At 37.2% G+C, this 18,934-nt stretch overlaps 1 protein-coding gene across 1 annotated transcript; it reads right to left on the reverse strand.

The window, feature by feature from the left end:
• Positions 1–3,052: 3,052 nt before the first annotated feature.
• Positions 3,053–13,160, reverse strand: LOC113062766 (transcription factor MafA-like). Its single transcript, XM_026232727.1, has 5 exons — positions 12,934–13,160; positions 10,695–11,459; positions 7,440–7,712; positions 4,774–4,989; positions 3,053–3,590 (listed from the first exon to the last, which is right to left on the reverse strand). The coding sequence occupies exons 2-5, from the start codon at positions 11,289–11,291 to the stop codon at positions 3,441–3,443; spliced, it is 1,236 nt and encodes a 411-aa protein (XP_026088512.1). The 5' UTR covers positions 11,292–11,459; positions 12,934–13,160; the 3' UTR covers positions 3,053–3,440.
• Positions 13,161–18,934: the final 5,774 nt, after the last annotated feature.

Genomic DNA, 18,934 nt, shown 5'->3' on the forward strand with positions numbered 1-18,934 from the left:
TACAGCGTTATCCTCAAACAATCCTGTAAGACAGAAAGGAAGAAAATATTAAATTACATTCAACTTATACATTACACTGTGTTTTGTTTAGACCATAAAAGCAGCCTCTGTAAAAACTTGAGAGTGTGTGTACGTGACAGTGTGTGAACGAGACTGTCCACGGTCTTAATAATGCCAAAGCACAGCGTCCTTAACACACACTAAACCTCTCCAATACTGCTCCGGAGCGCTATACAAAGCTTAGTGTATCCCATCATGCATCATGTTTTGGAATAAATCGTCAGACTTTTTGCCGAGATCTCACAAGAGGTCATGGGAAGCTGTCCAATGTACAGTATGTGAAATATTGATAATTAGTTATTAAAAATCTCTGTAAACACATAAGTGTCCCATAAGGCAGTGGCTCCCAATCCTGGTCCTGGAGAAGCCCAACACTGCACATTTGAGATGTCTCCCTGATCAAACACACCTGATTCAACTCATCAGCTCATCAGTTAAGACTCCAAGGCAGATAAGAGAGACGCCAAAACCGTGCAGTGCTGGGGTTCTCCAGGATCAGGATTGGGAAACACAGTCATCAGGTCATGAAAAGTTCGACACACACTTGTGGTTATCATGCTCACTCGAACACTAGGCCAAATACAGGAAAGACTTCAAATAAGTAATCAAGTGGTCAAGTGCAAAGATGGCAAGTGTGGGTATTTGGACAGTGCAACAGTTTAAGAAACAACAAATGCTGTACAAATTTTAACAGCAGGAATGTTTGATAAAAGAGACAAACTATCACAGACTTACTGCTGCATATATCTGCCTCCGCAGCTTTCTGTCTTCTCCATTTCTGAAGGATTCCCTCTCCAGAAACACCACTGGGCTGACTGCCTTTATGTCTTTTCAGCTAAAAATAAAAATAATAAAATGGGGAGAGTAAATAAAATTGAATTATATAAAGAATGTTAATAATGATCTGTGAGCAAAATATTTAGATATAATAAATATATATAAATGTATATATAAATATAAACTGATATGAATGAACTGCAAAATGGAAAAATACATGTTTTATTATTTATTTTTCATTTGATTTTTTTTTTTTTGGGATTTACATTAAAAGGTATTAAAAGCATGGTACAGAACATATGATTACTGTGATATCTGTCATATAAAAGCACATAAAAACACTAACATTACAGTGATACAAACATAGCTGGTTTGGTGATTATTGTATTGTTGTATTGATTATTAATATACCATAGTAAAACTACAGTTACAGTTACTAATGTCCTGTTTACTGTGTTTTAACTTCACATTTCATTTATTACTATTGTAAGTGTCGTGATTACCATGATTTTACTACAAATACAACTTACATCATTAATCCTGAAATTAATAATAATATAAAACTGTTCGAAGGTCTATGGCACGTCACGTGAGAGATAGAGTTTAATCAGACTAATTAGCAGCTGTGTTCATTTATTTAAACGCAATGAAACTCAAAGACAGCCGCGGATGACCGATATAATACAGCGATTAAACATATGGCACTAATTTGATTAATAAATAAGACAGAATACATTTTATAAAAGGCATTAAAAGAGCGTATATACGACTACTCACCCAAACTGTGGAACTGATAGCAAGTATCGCGATGTGTGCTGAATGAGACTTCTTGAACGTGATTTCATAGCGATAAACATCTCATGTCCTCGTGTCAAATTCTGACGCCAAAAGTTTCCCATTGAAAGCAATGAAGGTCGTAGTGCTTCGATATTCGACGCCGAGAGGCACATTTGGCGTCATAAAAGTGACGCTAGGGGCGCTTGACCATGCTTCGGTTTTTGACGCCTTTGGAGTGAGAATGGGTTGGCATCTGAAAAGGCATCTACTAACACCCACAGTGACCAGCTCTGTGAATTGCTAAATGAATTGAAAGTCACAATTAAATTACACCATTGACTTTAGCTTGATCATTAAATGTAGCTTCCAAAGACAGTCACTCAAAGTTCTGTAATGATTTCCACGTGGTCTGTGTTTGGATGTTGTTTGCATTGTCTTCCAGTGAGTTGCAGTGGCTCCTATGAACCCAGAACTCAAATATGGCTTATACACATAATCATATTCTATATGTGTTACGCTCTTGCTCAAAACATCAGCAGTTTTAGATTTATATCTCTAACAGTCCCTTTGGTGAATGCCAAATAAATGTGCTAATGAAACTGTTGTAAGAACTCAAATCATCATGACAAACAGTGAGAAAGCAAGCCTTTTGTGTAACTGTGGGGGATCTCATTCGTATTCATAGGTATTAGCAAAAAATGCTCACAAATATTTTTTTTTGTGCATTTAGACACCAAAACTGTACAATATCCATATTAACAGCATCTAGAATGTTAATGTTTTTTTTTTCTTGGGAAAACTAAAGTTTTATAGTCATTGACTTTTTACATACTGGTAAATGAAGGAAAATCCCTTTTTCATGTCGAATGCATCCGTAAACGAAATCTGTATCGGCCTAATAAAAGTAACCCTAACTCTTAAAGGGATATTTCACCCAAAAATAGAAATCCTGTCATCATTAACTCACCATGAAGTTGTTTTAAACCTGTATGTATTTCTTCTGAACACAAAAGAAGATATTTTTTAAGAATGTGGTTAGCCAAACAGTTGATGGCACCCATTGACTTCCATCATTTTTTTTTTTTTTTTTTTTTTTTGGAACAATTTCAGGGTAAGTAAATGATGGCCCTTTAAGTCATATGTAGGCTTTCCATGGCTGAATCATCAAAGATGAACAAGTATATAATGCTACATATTTATTGATTCATAGAGAACAGAATGAAAACATTATAATTTCAAGAACTGTACACAGTTTTGTTTTATTTCAGATTGTACAAGCATTGATATGTATGTTGCTCCTTGTTCTGTTTGTTTGAATTAATGTAGTTTTGTTGAATCAAAAACAAGTTGATCACAAAAAAAAAACTGTAAACACGTTAAATAAATAAATAGCCAACATATTTAATAAATCTTATTTATTATAAAAACAACCCTACTCATTCCTTTAATTCAATATTCTATGATCTTCAAAGAATTCATTGTACATATGTAAAATGCTTTTTGTATTTTATTAATTTGATTCTGTACATTTCAGTGTCTATCTAAATGTACATAAATGTGTTAGAAGCCCTTTAGGTATGGATACGTATGAATGCTAATGAAACCATGTTGGTGCTATACAAGCTCACAATGGGTAAAAACCCAATCCCATCAGCAGTAGCACAACACAGAGCCATTATTTCACAATCCAGGTCCACCTCACAATCAACCCGCTTTGGTAAATAGCTTATTTTAAGTTGAGTTGTAGCCACAGCTCTTTTGAATTACGCTCACCCATCACAATAATCAGCTCTCCTTCAATTCTCTTCTGTACAATGTTCATTTTGTCACAAAAAGTAATCCGGAGGAGTAGGAGAAGGCGAGGTGTTGGGATGAGAAGGCTGAGTCTCGTTTGAACTGACGAGCTTCTCGTAACGGGCTTTGTATGTGTCTCGCTCTCTCAACACACGAGACAGCTCACACTGCAGCTGCTCCAGCTAGAGGAACCAAAACAGAGAGAAACCACAGGTTTGAAATACTAAAAACTATTTGATTACTACAAATGATGTCTAGAAATGCTGTCCACTAGGTTTTGGAAGAACTAGTAAGTTCTGTTATAACTGTCTACTGTGTTATAATCAGTGCTGGGGGTAACGCACTAAAAGAAACATGAGTTACATACAGTAATCTAGTAACTAATATAGTAACGCATTAAAATAAATCTGAGTTACGTAATCAGATAACTTTTCAAATCCTAAAACGAGAAGTCAACGTAACAGCGGGTTTACACACAAACAATACCAGAAACCAACTGAACGATACACAGGGTGATAGAAGTCAAATGATGAACAGGTGATGACTAGTTAATCAGAAAACATAGTAACAAACAAGGAATGGGAAACTGGAAGAAAGGAAAACGGGTAATAGAAGCAAAACGGGTATGATTCAAAGCAACTATAGGATTAAGCAAACATTTCTTTGGATAAACATCGCATTTGTGTTTGTTCTTTAGAACGTTCTTCTTTAGTGTCCTATTCTACATACAATCCAGAATCTCTTTTCAAGCTTTTTATGCATTTCACTTTTGGTGTGAAAGAGCATTTACAATTGGCAACTTTTTTATGTTCAAATAAACAAGCAAGCCCAGCCCAGATGAAAAAAAAAGGAACGCAAATGTAAAACAGTGCATTACTTTCCATAAAGAGTAACACATTTATGCAATTAGTTACTTTTTTTAAGGAGTAACGTGATATTGTAATCCATTACTTTTAAAAGTAATGGGTTCACTTTATTTTGATGGTCCCTTTAACACATTCTGTTGACGTAGCACCTACATGTCTACTAACTCTCATTAGAGTATTAGCAGACTGGTAGGGGTAGGGTTAGAATAAGTTGACATGTACAGTACTTGAAAAGTTACTTATAGTCAGTAGAATATCTGTTGGGAGAACATGACACTAAAGATTTAGCAGATATTATGCAGTCTACTAATACTCTGATCATAGGTGCAATGTTATTTATTGTCAACGGAATGTTCAAAAGGGACCATCAGAATAAAGTGTTACCAAAATAACTTTCCCCAGCACTGGTTATAATTGACTTCTGTTGTTTGTTGTTGTATCTGTCTAATTTCAGTTCCTGATATGTGTGTGTGTGTGTGTGTGTGTGTGTGTAGTGTACCTGCTGTGTGAGAATGTGTTTCTCGGACTCAAGCGCGTGCCGGTGCTGGAGTCGTTTGTAACGGCAGGACTGGGCGTAACCGCGATTCTTCAGCGTCCGTCTTTTCTGTTTCAAACGGACCACCTCATCTTTGCTTACCCCACGCAAATGTCTGTTCAGCTCTCGCACCGACAGATTGACCAACTGCTCATCGGAAAAACGCTCATCCACCCCACACTGAAAGAGAAAGAGACAATTAAAGATAAGTCTGAGAGATTTGTCACAGAATGGACCCTACCTGTGTTCATGATAATCAAAGCTACATCAAACACACATGTATGAAATGGGTTAACGATTAGTGCACAGCAGTTGAAATGTCTGATGTATTGTACAGTGAGATGAAAACACCACAGTCATGTAGAAGTATGATTAATTTAATTTGTTAGTTTGTCCGTGTAGTTTGTCTTGCCCAAGGCTTTTTTTTTTGTCATTGTTGTTTTGGTGCTACTAGGCTTGTGTTCAAACCAGCTGATATCAACAACAGATATATGATCAGATATACAGTTGCAATCAAAATTATTCTGCAAAATAATATTTTATTAAAGAAATTCAACAAAGGCATCAATAAACTATTAGAGCATGTTTACTAATGTACCCATTTGAGTGAAGTAGATGAGTAATGAAAAAAACAAAAACAAACTAAACATTCATGTTTAAAATTCATATTTGGTGCAGAATCTTTTATTCTTCATAATAAATGCTGCTTTTTAAGTGCTTAGAAGCTTCTGTCACCTCTCTTCTGCAATCTTGGCCCATTGTTCATTTGAAAAAGCTTCCAGATCACTGATAAACATTGGTTTTCACATTGCTACTGCTATCTAAAATTCAACCAAATATTTTGCATGAGAGTTAAATCGGAAGACTGAACAGGCCACTCAAGAACATTTTATGACCCATTCTTAAAACCGAGCATAAGTAGATTTAGTTTTATACTTTGCGACGGCTGTCCTGCAGGAAAGTCTGTTGATCATTAGCTTCAGTGTTTGCACCAAAGGCTTCCTAATTCTCCAAAATGGCCTGATACTTTGAAGAAACCACAATTTCTTTGTCAAAATGTCCACTTCCTGCAACAGAAAAAGCACCCCCATGACAGGACTGGTGTTAGACCATGGAGTTCTTCTGCTTATAAGCTTGGTCTGTTTGAGTTTTTAATTCTTAGTTTTATTTGCGCTATAAACTTGTTTTTGGTTCACTTTTAGCAGTTTGTGTTGCTTATTTTATAATAATCTTGTTCTTGCTAAGTAAAGTTAGACTATCTTGGAGTCAATATTTCATATTGAAGTTTATCATCATTTTAACAAATGTTTTCATTTGTCACACTTCTGACATGACTAGATCAGATATTTGAATATGCAAGGCCAAAGAGCACAAACAAATTCTAATGACTAATCACCATTATGGTGACTTCAAAACAATTACAGTAGTACATTTACATTTATCACAGTGGTTTTATAACTTTGTAATGTGAATTCATAGTAAAACAAGAGCAGTAAATTACTATGATGTTAGCATCATTCTGCTGTTAATTCACAGTCATTTCTGAGAAAATGACCCAGCATGCATTGATTTCACAGTAAATTTCTGACAACAGTAACTTCTTATAAAGTTATACTCTTTAATCTTGTAAATTCCTGACAATTTCAATTGCAACCAACACTACTTCACTGAAAATAAATCAATCATTCTTTTTAGTAAACATATGAATTTGCGCATGTTGTTGATATCAAGTGGTTTGAACACAATTCCAGTAGTGACACAAAACTCATAAAGCTTCATAATACTACACTAAGTATTTACAACTAAATAATTAACATTTCTTCATGACTGTTCTGTTTCTTCTCATGACATAACACGTTGGATAATATAAATAATAAATAAAAAAATGTATGAGCTTTGTGTGTAATTTGTAGATTAGCCTATGTTAGAGGTGTACTGTGTGTGTGTGTATGTGTGTGTGTATGTGTGTGTGTGTGTGTAAGTGTGAGTGATTTTGGCAGCACATTTCCATACAGCATAATCTGACTGAGTGTAAGTGACAGTGATCAGGATTACATCACAATAATAGTAGATATTACCATAATCTGATCGTACTGCTCCACATTTAGAAATAGGCATCCATCAAATTGCTTTCAACATGCTTCAAAACAACTTTACGAATCATTTGTAGATCAAAATGTGAAACAAGGCATTCTTACAGAATTTATGCAAACTTTTGAAGAGAAAAAAGTGTGCTGAAATTTATTCATATTTTCAAGTTATATTTAAAGAAAAAAATAATAAACTTGCGGCTAATGTAAAATTAAAAACCTTTTTGTCATAATTTACTTACCCTGATGTTAATTAATATCTTTCTTAAAGATTTTGAAGAATTTTAATAACCAGTTGCTGGTATAGCCCATTGACTTCCATAGTATTTTTTTGTATATTTGGCTACCAGCAACTGTTTAAAAACCAAGATTTTCAAAATATCTTCTTTTGTGTTCAACAGAAGAAAGAAACTGTGGTTTGGAACAAATTGAGGCAAAGTAAATGATGACAGAGTTGTATTTTTGGGTGAATTACACCATTAATGAAATAAAAGGCCACTAAAGTGTAAATAAAGTAAATACACATTCATGGCCAAGTACCTGGGTGACTTGCAGATGATGATGATGAAGATGATGATGATAATGGCCTTGCATTGGATGGTGTGGGTGATGGAGGCGGCTCTGTGGACTGAGGGGTTGTGAGAAGGGACTGGTCGATGTGTTGACATTGGAGAGAGATTGAGGGGTGGAAGAAACAACTAGTATCGGGCGATGACACATGTCTGACGGCTTGTTAAGAACAACATCAGCACCGCTGTCACTGCTAGAGTCCCCCATGTGACTGCTGCTCGAACTCTGAGACAAAACTGGGAACTGTGAAAGAGCGGAGGAGATACAAAGAGATTACAAAAGAGCACATTAGAAAGAAATTACAATGAAAATGGCACATTTGGGCAAAATTATTTGGCCAGTGGTTCTTGTGGCCAGTGGTTCTCAACCCTGTTCCTGGAGAAAAAAAACTGCACATTTTGTATATTTCCCTATTCAAAAATGCCTGATTCAGGTCATTAACTCATTAGTAGAAACTCCAAGACTTGAAATTGGTGTGAGATAAATGAGACCATTCAAAATGACCAGTTTGTTATTGCTCCAGAACCATGATTGAGAACCACTGGTCTATAAGATAAGAAAACATGCACATTACCTACGATTGAAATACATTTACAGAATAAGTTCCTTGATGTGAAAGAAAAAACTCATGTGACTTTGCATTAACAGATTATGTGATTGTATGCGTGGATGAACCAGTAGACCAATCTCATCACAAATGTTGTTTTAATAACCTGAGCAAAAGTACATCATCAAAATGATTTTGTATAATTGCCTTCCAGAACTGTCTCACAAAGATTGCATTCCCAAACATCATCTGCCTCCAAACACAAGATAACATGACACAGTTTGTTATTGTGTTTCATCTGCACACTTTCGTCTGAGGCGCAAATAATTCACTATGTAGAAAAAAAAAATAGCGACATGCTTTCCTGGTTGCACTTACATTTTTATTGTTAATACTTTGAGCCAGTTTCACACATGAACACATGGGATGGATATGATTCTTTATTTACAAATTGTTATGCTAATTTAACAATTTTCACAAAGGTTAAATTCACAGCTTTGGTGGAAACATAGCTTATGATCGGCAGACTATGATTAATTTCTTAAAGTGTGCTTGCTTGGTTAGTGCTAAGCTCTATAGCAAACTCTATATGTATACATGGTCTTCAGGAGTACTTAAAAATTCAGGCAGGTGTGTTGGAACTGAAAACGGCAGGATTTACATAATGCAAAAGGAATGCCTTGAAGACACACTGCCTTGTTGTACACAGCTACTAAATATTTCCTTTTTCATTGCTGTAGAGGCAACAAACCTCTATATTCAGTGGGGTGACAGAGACGCTTGTGCAATTGAAAGATTCTTTTCAAACTGTTGCTCTGCCATAACAGTATATTACCCTACTGAGAAGTTGGACCAAATTAATGCTAATTTAATGCCAAAGCCCAAATAATACTTATTTTGTTATTAAGTTATTTTTACAAGTATGCGAGGGTCCGCGTACAGAGTGCACAACACAGATTTCATCACCATTTCATAACCATACATACACTCACTGTACGCACAAGTTTCACATGCACATTGGACTTGTTTAGCACTAATCATTTATTTCACAAGATGGTAACACTGACCTGGGCCAAAACTAAAAAGACAAAGCAACATCAAAAACAAAATACCAGAGACTGCAACAACAATGGACGCCTGCTTTGACAAGCGCTTGTGTGAGGGCTTCAACTTTAGTTTAAAATAATACAAAGACATTTTCATCTGTGAATAATCCTAAACGAAACTTCTGAAGAATAATAGTGTGGTCACTGAACTAAGATGAACCTGTCTAGAGTGCAGGCACACGTGATTGTCATGCATGTCTCGTCAGTAAAGCCGCTTCTGTGACTAGCAGTTAATGTCTATCACCTGCTTTTAAATGGAGCAGCATTTACTACACAGAGCCATAGTTTGCTGACAAGCTACTCAATATTGTGTTCATAACCGAATAGGAATCATCTGCGATTATGATGCGATATTGCTTAGCTTGTCAGTGAACTGTACGGCTCTGTGTAGTAAGTGCCACTCCATTTGAAAGCAGGTGATATACATTTGCTACTAATCACAGAACCAGCTTTATGAGACACGCCTGGCAATCACATGCGATTAATCGTGCAACCCTACTTCGAAAGTCTACACATTTGACTGTATGCTAAGGCCTGGTTCACACGGGACGATTTTAAAATTGTCGGCAGATTTTCCAAACCTGAGAGACCCCACACACGGCGATAAAAAATCACGGGTCTAACAGTTTTGGTCGCTCCGTGTGTGGTGTGCAGCCACACGGCAATATCAACACATCACACACGAACCGATTTGACTCCCGAGCATTCCCAGGTCAGACAGGAAATCTCGCAAAATCCCTCGAGATCAAACGTGACTTTAGAGTAAACAATCATGGCGGACAAAGAGGATGCAGTGGCCATAGTTTGTGCTTTGTTTTTAACGGGGAAAAAAACATAAGAAAAATAAGAAAAGGTGATGGTCAAAGAGGTGGAGACGACGCGAGCATGGACTATACTTGCTATATCATGATATGGAGATAAGTTGTTGTTTTATCTCATAGAAATGTTGTTACGTACTACACAGATTAATAACCGTTGAAATAAACGTTCATATATTAGTTTCCATGTACTCTGGTGGACTGCAGTTGTGGATGTAATTATGCCCATCGACTTTATTTGTATTTGTTATATTATATACGCCGGCTGTTTTGATTTTGTTTCCCGGTACTATCACTGCCTCGTCACCTCGCTTTCTGATTGGCTACATGCCACAGTCCACAGGCTGCGTGATTGTTTGTCCTCGGGGGACACCACACACGAGAAGAAATCGGGCAAAATAAATCCAACATGTTGGATATCCCCGATTTGAGATCGGAGCGGTCCCGACATTCTTCCGAGCAGAGGAGATTAGTCTTAACACACCACACACGGCAGGAATATTTGATCAGATTATTTTACGATAATCAGAGCATCCTAAGATTGTCGGAAGGGCTGAATCGGGGCTAAAATCGGCCCAATTATCCTGCCGTGTGAACCAGCCTTAAGAATGCAACATGTTCTCACATAGTGAATTGTGTTTTTCAACAACTTTTGAAATTGCAGTGGTGTATAAAATTGAGCCTCAAAATTACAAGTCTTAGTGTTCAATTGCTTGGGCCTAACACAAACAAATACATGCTCCAAATATCTTACCTGTGAAGTTACGGCGGCCGCAGCAGAGTTTAGAAGAGCCTCCACTGCATCCTCACATCCCAGGAACCCTCCTCGATCCCGGTCCCCTCGATCCGGCACTCCTCCAAGAGCTCCCAGCAGAGACGCAGCACCTCCGGGCTCCCCACCGAACTGCTGCTGCAGTGCAGCCAACCAGAGCAGATCCTCCAAGGAGGTCGGGTTTGAACACGCCGTGGGGCCTCCAGTGGCTGGGCTTTCGTCCAGGTTTCCTTGAGAGCCGGAGCTCTGGCCTGACATGTACCCGGTGGAGATGGACAACGGAAAAGAGAGAGAGGATGAAGAGGAGGATGCAGATGGTGGTGGGTGTCCGTCACTGAGCGTGGGTGATGGAGGAAGGGAGGTGTAGGGACTGGAGCTGAGGCTGGAGTCAGGAGGAGGGCGAGGAGCATACGGAGAACCGGTCGACTCTTGATGGATGCCTGGTTTGGGGTATAGGCAGGTTGGAGGAGGCGGAGGTGTGTCCGGCTTCACTTCAAACTTGAGAAGGTCGAAGTCATTGAGATACTCCATGGCCAGGGGGCTTGGGGGCAAAGAGGGTAGCGGAAGAGATGAAGACATTGCTGTGTCAACAGGAAGTATGGAAGCTGTTGTCTTTGAGTTTTCAAGGTGAACAACAACAGACTTCAGTTTTTAAACAGAGATGAAAACAATAATGTGCCAAATTAGACTCTGTTGTTAAAATGCCGATTTCTTTGAACTGAAGGCTTCCAGTTTTATCATCTGAAACTGGCAAAGAGAAAGAAAGAGAAAAAATATTGATTAGACATCCACAGTCTTCTCCAGCAAAACAGTGCATATACTGCATGGTAATCTGCAACCAATAACAGTGGGACTACATTAGCAATGACTAACATACTAGGAACTATAAGGTTATGCCACATTAGACATGAAGATTCCAAAGACTGGCCTGATATTACAGCAAAGGCTGATAATGACACCTTTATTAAATAATAATAAATAAAATAAACAATGTGACACATTAATTTTCATGAAACATTACAGAACATTTGTGATAAATGGCTGTTCATTTATTGGCTAATTATGTATTCCATTGATTTATGGGTTGCAAACAGTTTCATATTAATAGTGGAAATGCCTAAATCCAATCCCATAATCTTAAACCATAAATCCAGTTATTCCATTGGACATTTGCTCCTTAACATAAGTGTTATAATATATCACTCAAATAATATTTAATGTTAGAACTGATGAAATACAGATCAAAGTATTCACTGTAGGTTAAAAAGACATTGGCAAAAATAAACACATTTTATTTATCCCAAAAAAGAAACATTCAAATAATTTTGTGTTAAAAAATGAAGATTATGCATCATAAGACAACACAGTTTACATATTTAGGAGCTGAGAATACATATGTTGAAATTTACAACAACAACAACAACTTATTACATATTCTTCATATGGTAGCAAGCAATGAGAGACACCTAAATGGTTTAACCATAAACTCAATCTACTAAAAAGTACAAATATGAATATAAAATAATAAAAAAAGATTTTAGGTTTCAAGTAATTCAAACTTCAAATTATTCCAAATTTAAATTCCAATATTGCCCAGGTTTATGTTAAACTATTTAACATCTTGTCTCTAGAATAAATAATACAAATAACAAAAAATTAAAAAAGAAAGGACAGTAACATCCTGAGATTAGGCAGGAATACATTTTAATAACTGATAACGTTCATGAAGTATTTGAAATGAATATGTACTGAAATTTAAATAATGAAAAAATCGGTTTCACTTAATATTAAGCAAAGTAGACAACCTTAAATTAAGAGTAAAAAATCTACAAACTCGAATATGAAGTGTTTAGTTTTAATAGATAAAATCATTTTATTATTAAACATTCATTTATAACTCCAACTTTAACTGACATCTTAGCATTAAAATGCCTGTCATTAAGCTAATAAAACAGTATTTAAGTCTTAACAATCATTATTCAAATAATTATTTTAGCTGAGAGAACAGTTAATCTTCAATTGTTTTTTCTTAAAATTTATAGGAAGAATATAAGAGAAAATAAAGTGGGAAAAGAGAGGATTTGAGAGTGGAATACAAAAGAGAACAATAGAGAATTAAAAAGAGTGTCAGGATAAAACTAGCATGACTAGAGAGAGACAGAGGGAGAAATGGAGAGACAACAGAGGAAAAGGTTTGTTTTAATATGTCCATGTTTCTTACCGTGTGTTCATGTAGACAGCTCATACACATCCTGAGGTATTGACTGACAGATTGATTCCTGCCAGTGTGTGTATATGAGTGTGTGTGTGTCAATGTGAGAGCATATGTTTGGTGTGAGTGTGTGTGAGCCACTTTGGTGCTGATTGCCACTAACAGTGCCCCAGTCCTCCCCCTCTGACCCCCCGCTCTAAATCCCCATCCATCCATCCATACCGTCTCACTCTCTCTCTCTCTCTCTCTCTCTCTCTCTCTCTTTCTCTCTCTCTCCTGTAGTTTTTCCACCAATCAACTTATACAAAAAATTTATCCTGTAAAATTATAAAATAAGAAATCTAATTATAAAACTACCAATAGAAAAAGTTTTTCAATCAAGCAGACAAGGACTTTTACAAATCCATGACTAAAGGATTTAAAAAGTTGACATACAAAACTTAAAACAAAGAAAATGTATTTGAAAACGGAAATGTATACATGAATTTACAGGTGCTTTGGAGTAACCACATGACCCATCACACCTGCAAGTATATACACATATGTCTGACAAGACCAGGTTTTATTATAATATTCATAGAGCCAACAGACAGACTGATGAGCTCATTTGGTTCACAGCAATCAAAGAGTCATTACATGCTGCCACCTAGTGCAGTGACTGAAAAATCAACTCTTGACTTTTCAGAATGAAGGTCAGGAAAAATTAGATAAAGGGTCAGTTAATGTATGCAAACATTGTAATAGTAGAAAAATGATTTAGATTTTCTCATTGTATATTATATAACTAAATCTTTACCCAATTCCCAAAAGGAAATCATTCAGGATTTTAAATCTGTCCTGTAGCAAGAATTTATTGCAATATAATTACAAATTCTGCACATTGTAGAACTATTATTATTATTTTTAGTAAATTTGTGGAATTATATTTACATCAGAAAGTACCCTGAAATTCACAGTAATTTAGATACAGTAATAATACATTGTCTTGTGGCTTGGTGTGTAATTGCAGAGGTTAAGTGGTGGGCAAAAATTGCCAAACTAGCACTTTTAGGGATCCTGGGGGGCTAAAGTTGTTAATCTGATCTCGTAATAATGTCTCGTTGAGGAATCAACACAGTAATAATGTCTGAGTAAATCTGATTTAGACATTGGGAGTAATACGGTGATATATGTAATCTCTCTGACACACACATTAGAATTTCTCTGTGGATCTTGGAATTAGCATGTTCTTGAAAAATGTATTTTTAAAACAGACATTACAATAAAATTATATATCTAACAGTTTATATTTTTTATATATATACATAACAAAACATCAATCAGTGAAAGGGACTAAAAATCATTATACTTTGTTCAGTGGAAACATCTGTAGGTCCAAGATCTAATTAAAAAAAATATTTTTTTTTAAAGTGACACATTTTTTAATAATAATTTGAAAAGAACCACAAATCACCAGTACCAGTACTCCAGTAAAATTCACACACACACACACACACACACACACACACACACACACACACACACGCACACACGTGATTTTAGCTCAAACATAACCTCAAATAAGGTCAAGTATGAGAAGATTAAGAAAGAAAGCCAAGCTAATTTTTACAGTCAGAATGTAATGCCACACCAGCAGAGGGAGCCCTCTCCTGAGTATTAACTGTGTTCAGCTCCCTCTGCTGCACAGGTTCGCTTCCTGTTTTGCTATTATTTAGCTGGGCCTAGCTAACAGGCGTTGAGCCTCTAGATCTGCACTGAACCTGATCCATCAAGACCTCATCAAAAAATTCAACATTCCCACGCAACCTCACAGAGTTCCTGCTGTTAACAACAAACCCATTGGAAGTGGTATCATCCAGCAAACCCTGCCTATACAATTGCAAGTAAGACTGATTCACATAGAAACCATCTATTTCTCTGTGATTGATTCCCCACGCCACAAAGTAATCCTAGGTTACCCATGGTTGTCTGTTTACGACCCATCCGTCTTTTGGCATCATGGTGAGATTACACAATGGCCACAATTCTGCTTTCCTACTGCGCCCCAAAGTTACCAAGTCTTGTCTCTCTACAAGTATTGAAAGCCCAGATGTGAGATCAGTCACCATTCCATTGTGCTACCAGGAGTATCAAGAAGTCTTCAGCAAGATTAAAGCCACGCAGCTTCCGCTTCATCCTTCCTGTGATTGTGCCACAGATCTCCTAATCAATGTGATGTTGCCCAAGAGTAAGATCTACCCCTTATCACACCCAAAAGCTCAGGTAATGGAGGAATACATAGAAGAAGCTCTCAGTTCTGGTTTCAATCACCCATCAACTTCTCCAGCAGCAGCAGCTGGCTTCTTCTTTGTGTAAAAGAAAGATGGAGGACTTCGGCCTTGCATAGACTACCGTGGTTTAAACAATGTCACAGTTAAATTCCACTTTCCACTCCCCCTTGTGCCCGCTGCTTTACATCAACTCCGTGAAGCCACAATTTTCACCAATCTAGACCTCCAGAGTGCCTATAACCTCATCAGAATCAGAGAGGGTGATGAATGGAAAACAGCCTTTGTGTCCACTAGGGGGTAGGGCTGGGCGATATATCTAACGATATGATCATGCGCATCTAATCAGTAAAGCTGCTTCCGTGATCACCGCTAAAATCTCAATCACCTGTTATAATTGGAGTGGCATTTAATAGACAGAGCCGTAGATCGCTGACAAGCCACGCCATATCGCGTTCATTATCGCAGATGAATCGCTTTCGATAATGACCGCGATATGGCGTGGCTTGTCAGCGATCTACGGCTCTGTCTATCAGGGGTGGGACTTTCAAGTCACAAGCAAGTCTTCAAGTCATATTCAAGTCCTCAAAGGGTTAAAGCTAAAGAGATAATTAAGTGACTAATTAGATGATGATTGTGCATTAGTGATGAACATCTGCTGTTAACAATCAACATCACTGAAGTAGAGAGAAACACAAGAACTACAACTGTATTGAGCCACAGCCTTCAACTGAAAAAAAAAGTAAAAGAAAAAGAAAACACTATGCCACCATAATTGTGGTCAAGGTTTGCTTTAAGTAGTGTCTTGACCCTTTTACTAATTCAAACCAATTTGATTCAAAACAATTGCAATATTGTTCTCGCAACAAACATGTATGCATTGCTGAGTCGAACCTTGCAGTAACAGATGATCTTATGCTTTTTCTGCTTATAACTCATGATGACTGAACATCATGAAATTGTGTTTATCTTTGGATAGTAGACTGAAACTCAGCTATTACTGAAAAAAAAAAAAAACACAATGCTTCAATGTTGAAAGACACAAAAGGAGACAATCAGTTCAGGTTTTTAGACAAACACACTTATCACACAATCCTCAACAGTGGTGACAATTTTTCATACTGCAGAGCATGACGGGAGTTTTTACTAAGGTTTTACCCAGCATGCAACATTTTGTTGATTGTCACCACTGTTGAGAGGCATATGCTGGTTCTTGATGTCTGTGTGTGTCTACAGAGTATAGTTTTTTCAAATTTTGAATGCACTTAGTAGATTTAAAATTCACTAACTTTAATTTTGTTTCCATAGTGTAGTTTTACTGGGTTGATTATGCTAAACTTAAATAGAGCTAATTTTAATTTGATTGTAGTCTGACCACCTATCACATACAGATTAATTTATTCTCTCTGCTTTACAGCACCTCATGCAATGTTACATAAAGAGATCTAACATGACAGTCAAGGGTCAAGAGCCCCACTAAAGCAAACACTGATCTCCATTATGGTTGCCTCACTTTAACCAATAAAACACCAACATCTGATCCTCTGTAATTCTCAAGAACAGCAGGTGTTCATCATTAATACACAATCATCATTTAATTAGTCACTTAATTATCTCATTAACTTTAACCCTTTGAGGACTTGGGATATGACTTGAAGACTTGCTTGTGACTTGAAAGTCCCAACTCTGGTAAAAGCTGAATGTCAGTCAACAATCCAAAAAGCCAACATGAGTTATAAGCAGAAAAAGCATAAGATCATCTGTCACTACAAGATTTGATTCAGCAATGCATACATGTTTGTTGCGAAAAAAAAATATTGAAATTGTTTTGAATCAAATTGCTTTGAATTAGTAAAAGGGTCAAGAGACTACCTAAAGCAAACCCTGATCACAATTATGGTGGCATAGTGTTTTTTTTTTTTTTTTTTTTTTTTTTCAGTTGAAGGCTGTGGCTAAATTCAGTTGTAGTTCTTGTGTTTCGCTTTTCTTCAGTGATGTTGATTGTTAACAGCAGAAGTTCATCACTAATGTACAATCATCATTTAATTAGTCACTAAATTATCTCATTAACTTTAACCCTTTGAGGACTTGGATATGACTTGAAGACTTGCTTGTGACTTGAAAGTCCCACCTCTGCTGTTTATTAAATGCAACTCCAATTATGTGATGGCGATTTTAGCGGTGATCATGGAAGCAGCTTTACTGATTAGATGCGCATGATCATATCATTAGATATATCACCCAGCCCTACTAGGGGGCACTATGAATATCAGGTCGTGCCGTATGGGTTAGCAAATGCTCCAGCTGCATTTCAGTCCTTCATCAAGGAGATCTTCAGAGACATCTTGAACAAGTATGTCATTGCATATATTGATGATATACTTATCTACTCCAAGCTAAAGGAGGAACATCAAGATCATGTCAAGACTGTGCTATCCAGACTGTTAAAGAACCAAATATATGTTAAAGCTGAGAAGTGTGAGTTCCATGTCAAGCAAACTTCCTTCCTGGGGTACAACAGCAGCCTTCAAGGTGTGGAAATTGATAGTTCAAAGATTTCGGCAGTTGATGAATGTCCCCAACCTACCACAAAGAACTTCAGTGCTTCTTAGGATTTGCCAACTTCTTTCAATGCTTTATCCGTAATTATAGCATGATTGCTGCACCACTGACACCCCTGCTGAAAGATAAACCTTCAAAGTTAAAATGGTCTGGAAGTGCCACTCTAGCCTTCACCAAGCTCAAAGAAAGTTTAACTACTGCGCCCATTCTCAAGCATCCTGATCCCAAACTGCCATTTCTCATAGAAGCTGATGCTTCGGATAGAGGAATTGGTGCTGTGCTCTCTCAATGCCATGGACAGCCAGGGAAGCTTTACCCATGTGCCTACTACTCGAGAAAACTTACTGATGCAGAACGCAACTATGGTGTCGGCAACAAGGAGCTCTTATCCATGAAGACTGCCATTGAAGAATGGAGACATTAGCTGGAGGTTAATAGAAAAAGTTTTGGTTATGTATGTAACTCTCATTTCCTGAAGGCGTTACATTGACACTAACGTTAGGGGTCTCACTTGAGAGCCCCAATCACATCTTTATAAGAAAGCAAATGACAATTGGTGAGTGGAATTTGGTTCCAGTCACCCTTTCCAGGTAATCACAGACCATAAAAATCTTGAGTACATCAAGAATGCAAAGCGACTGAACTCTCGTCAAGCACGCTGGGTGGAGATTCCAGTTTACAGTCACATACAGACCAGGCAGTTAAAACGGTATGGCCGATGCACTTTCTAGATGACATGAAAATCCTCAAACAGAGTCCCAGCCAGAATCTATCTTACCCCCATCGTTAATCATTGCGCCCATTTTATGGGACCTGATGGATGAGTTACAAAGAGAGCAACAGAATGAACCCACACCACAAGGTTGTCCCCCCAACAAGCACTCCATACCTGGAAATCTTAAGTTTAGAGTCATGCAATGGGTCCATACATTGCTTTGCTCTGGCCACCCAGGTATCTCAAGAACTCTCCATCTCAACTTGTTCTGGTGGCCATCAATAATTAAAGATATGGCTAATTATGTCAAGACCTGCTCAGTCTGTGCCCTGTCCAAAACACCCAAAGAGTTACCCTCTGGTTTGCTACAGCCTTTGCCCATTCCCCAACGCCCTTGGTCACACCTTTCAATAGACTTTGTCACTGATCTACCTATGTCTAATGAATTCACTACAATTCTAGTTAT

The sequence above is a fragment of the Carassius auratus genome, chromosome 45, assembly GCF_003368295.1.
Source record: "Carassius auratus strain Wakin chromosome 45, ASM336829v1, whole genome shotgun sequence".
Lineage (NCBI taxonomy): Eukaryota > Metazoa > Chordata > Actinopteri > Cypriniformes > Cyprinidae > Carassius > Carassius auratus.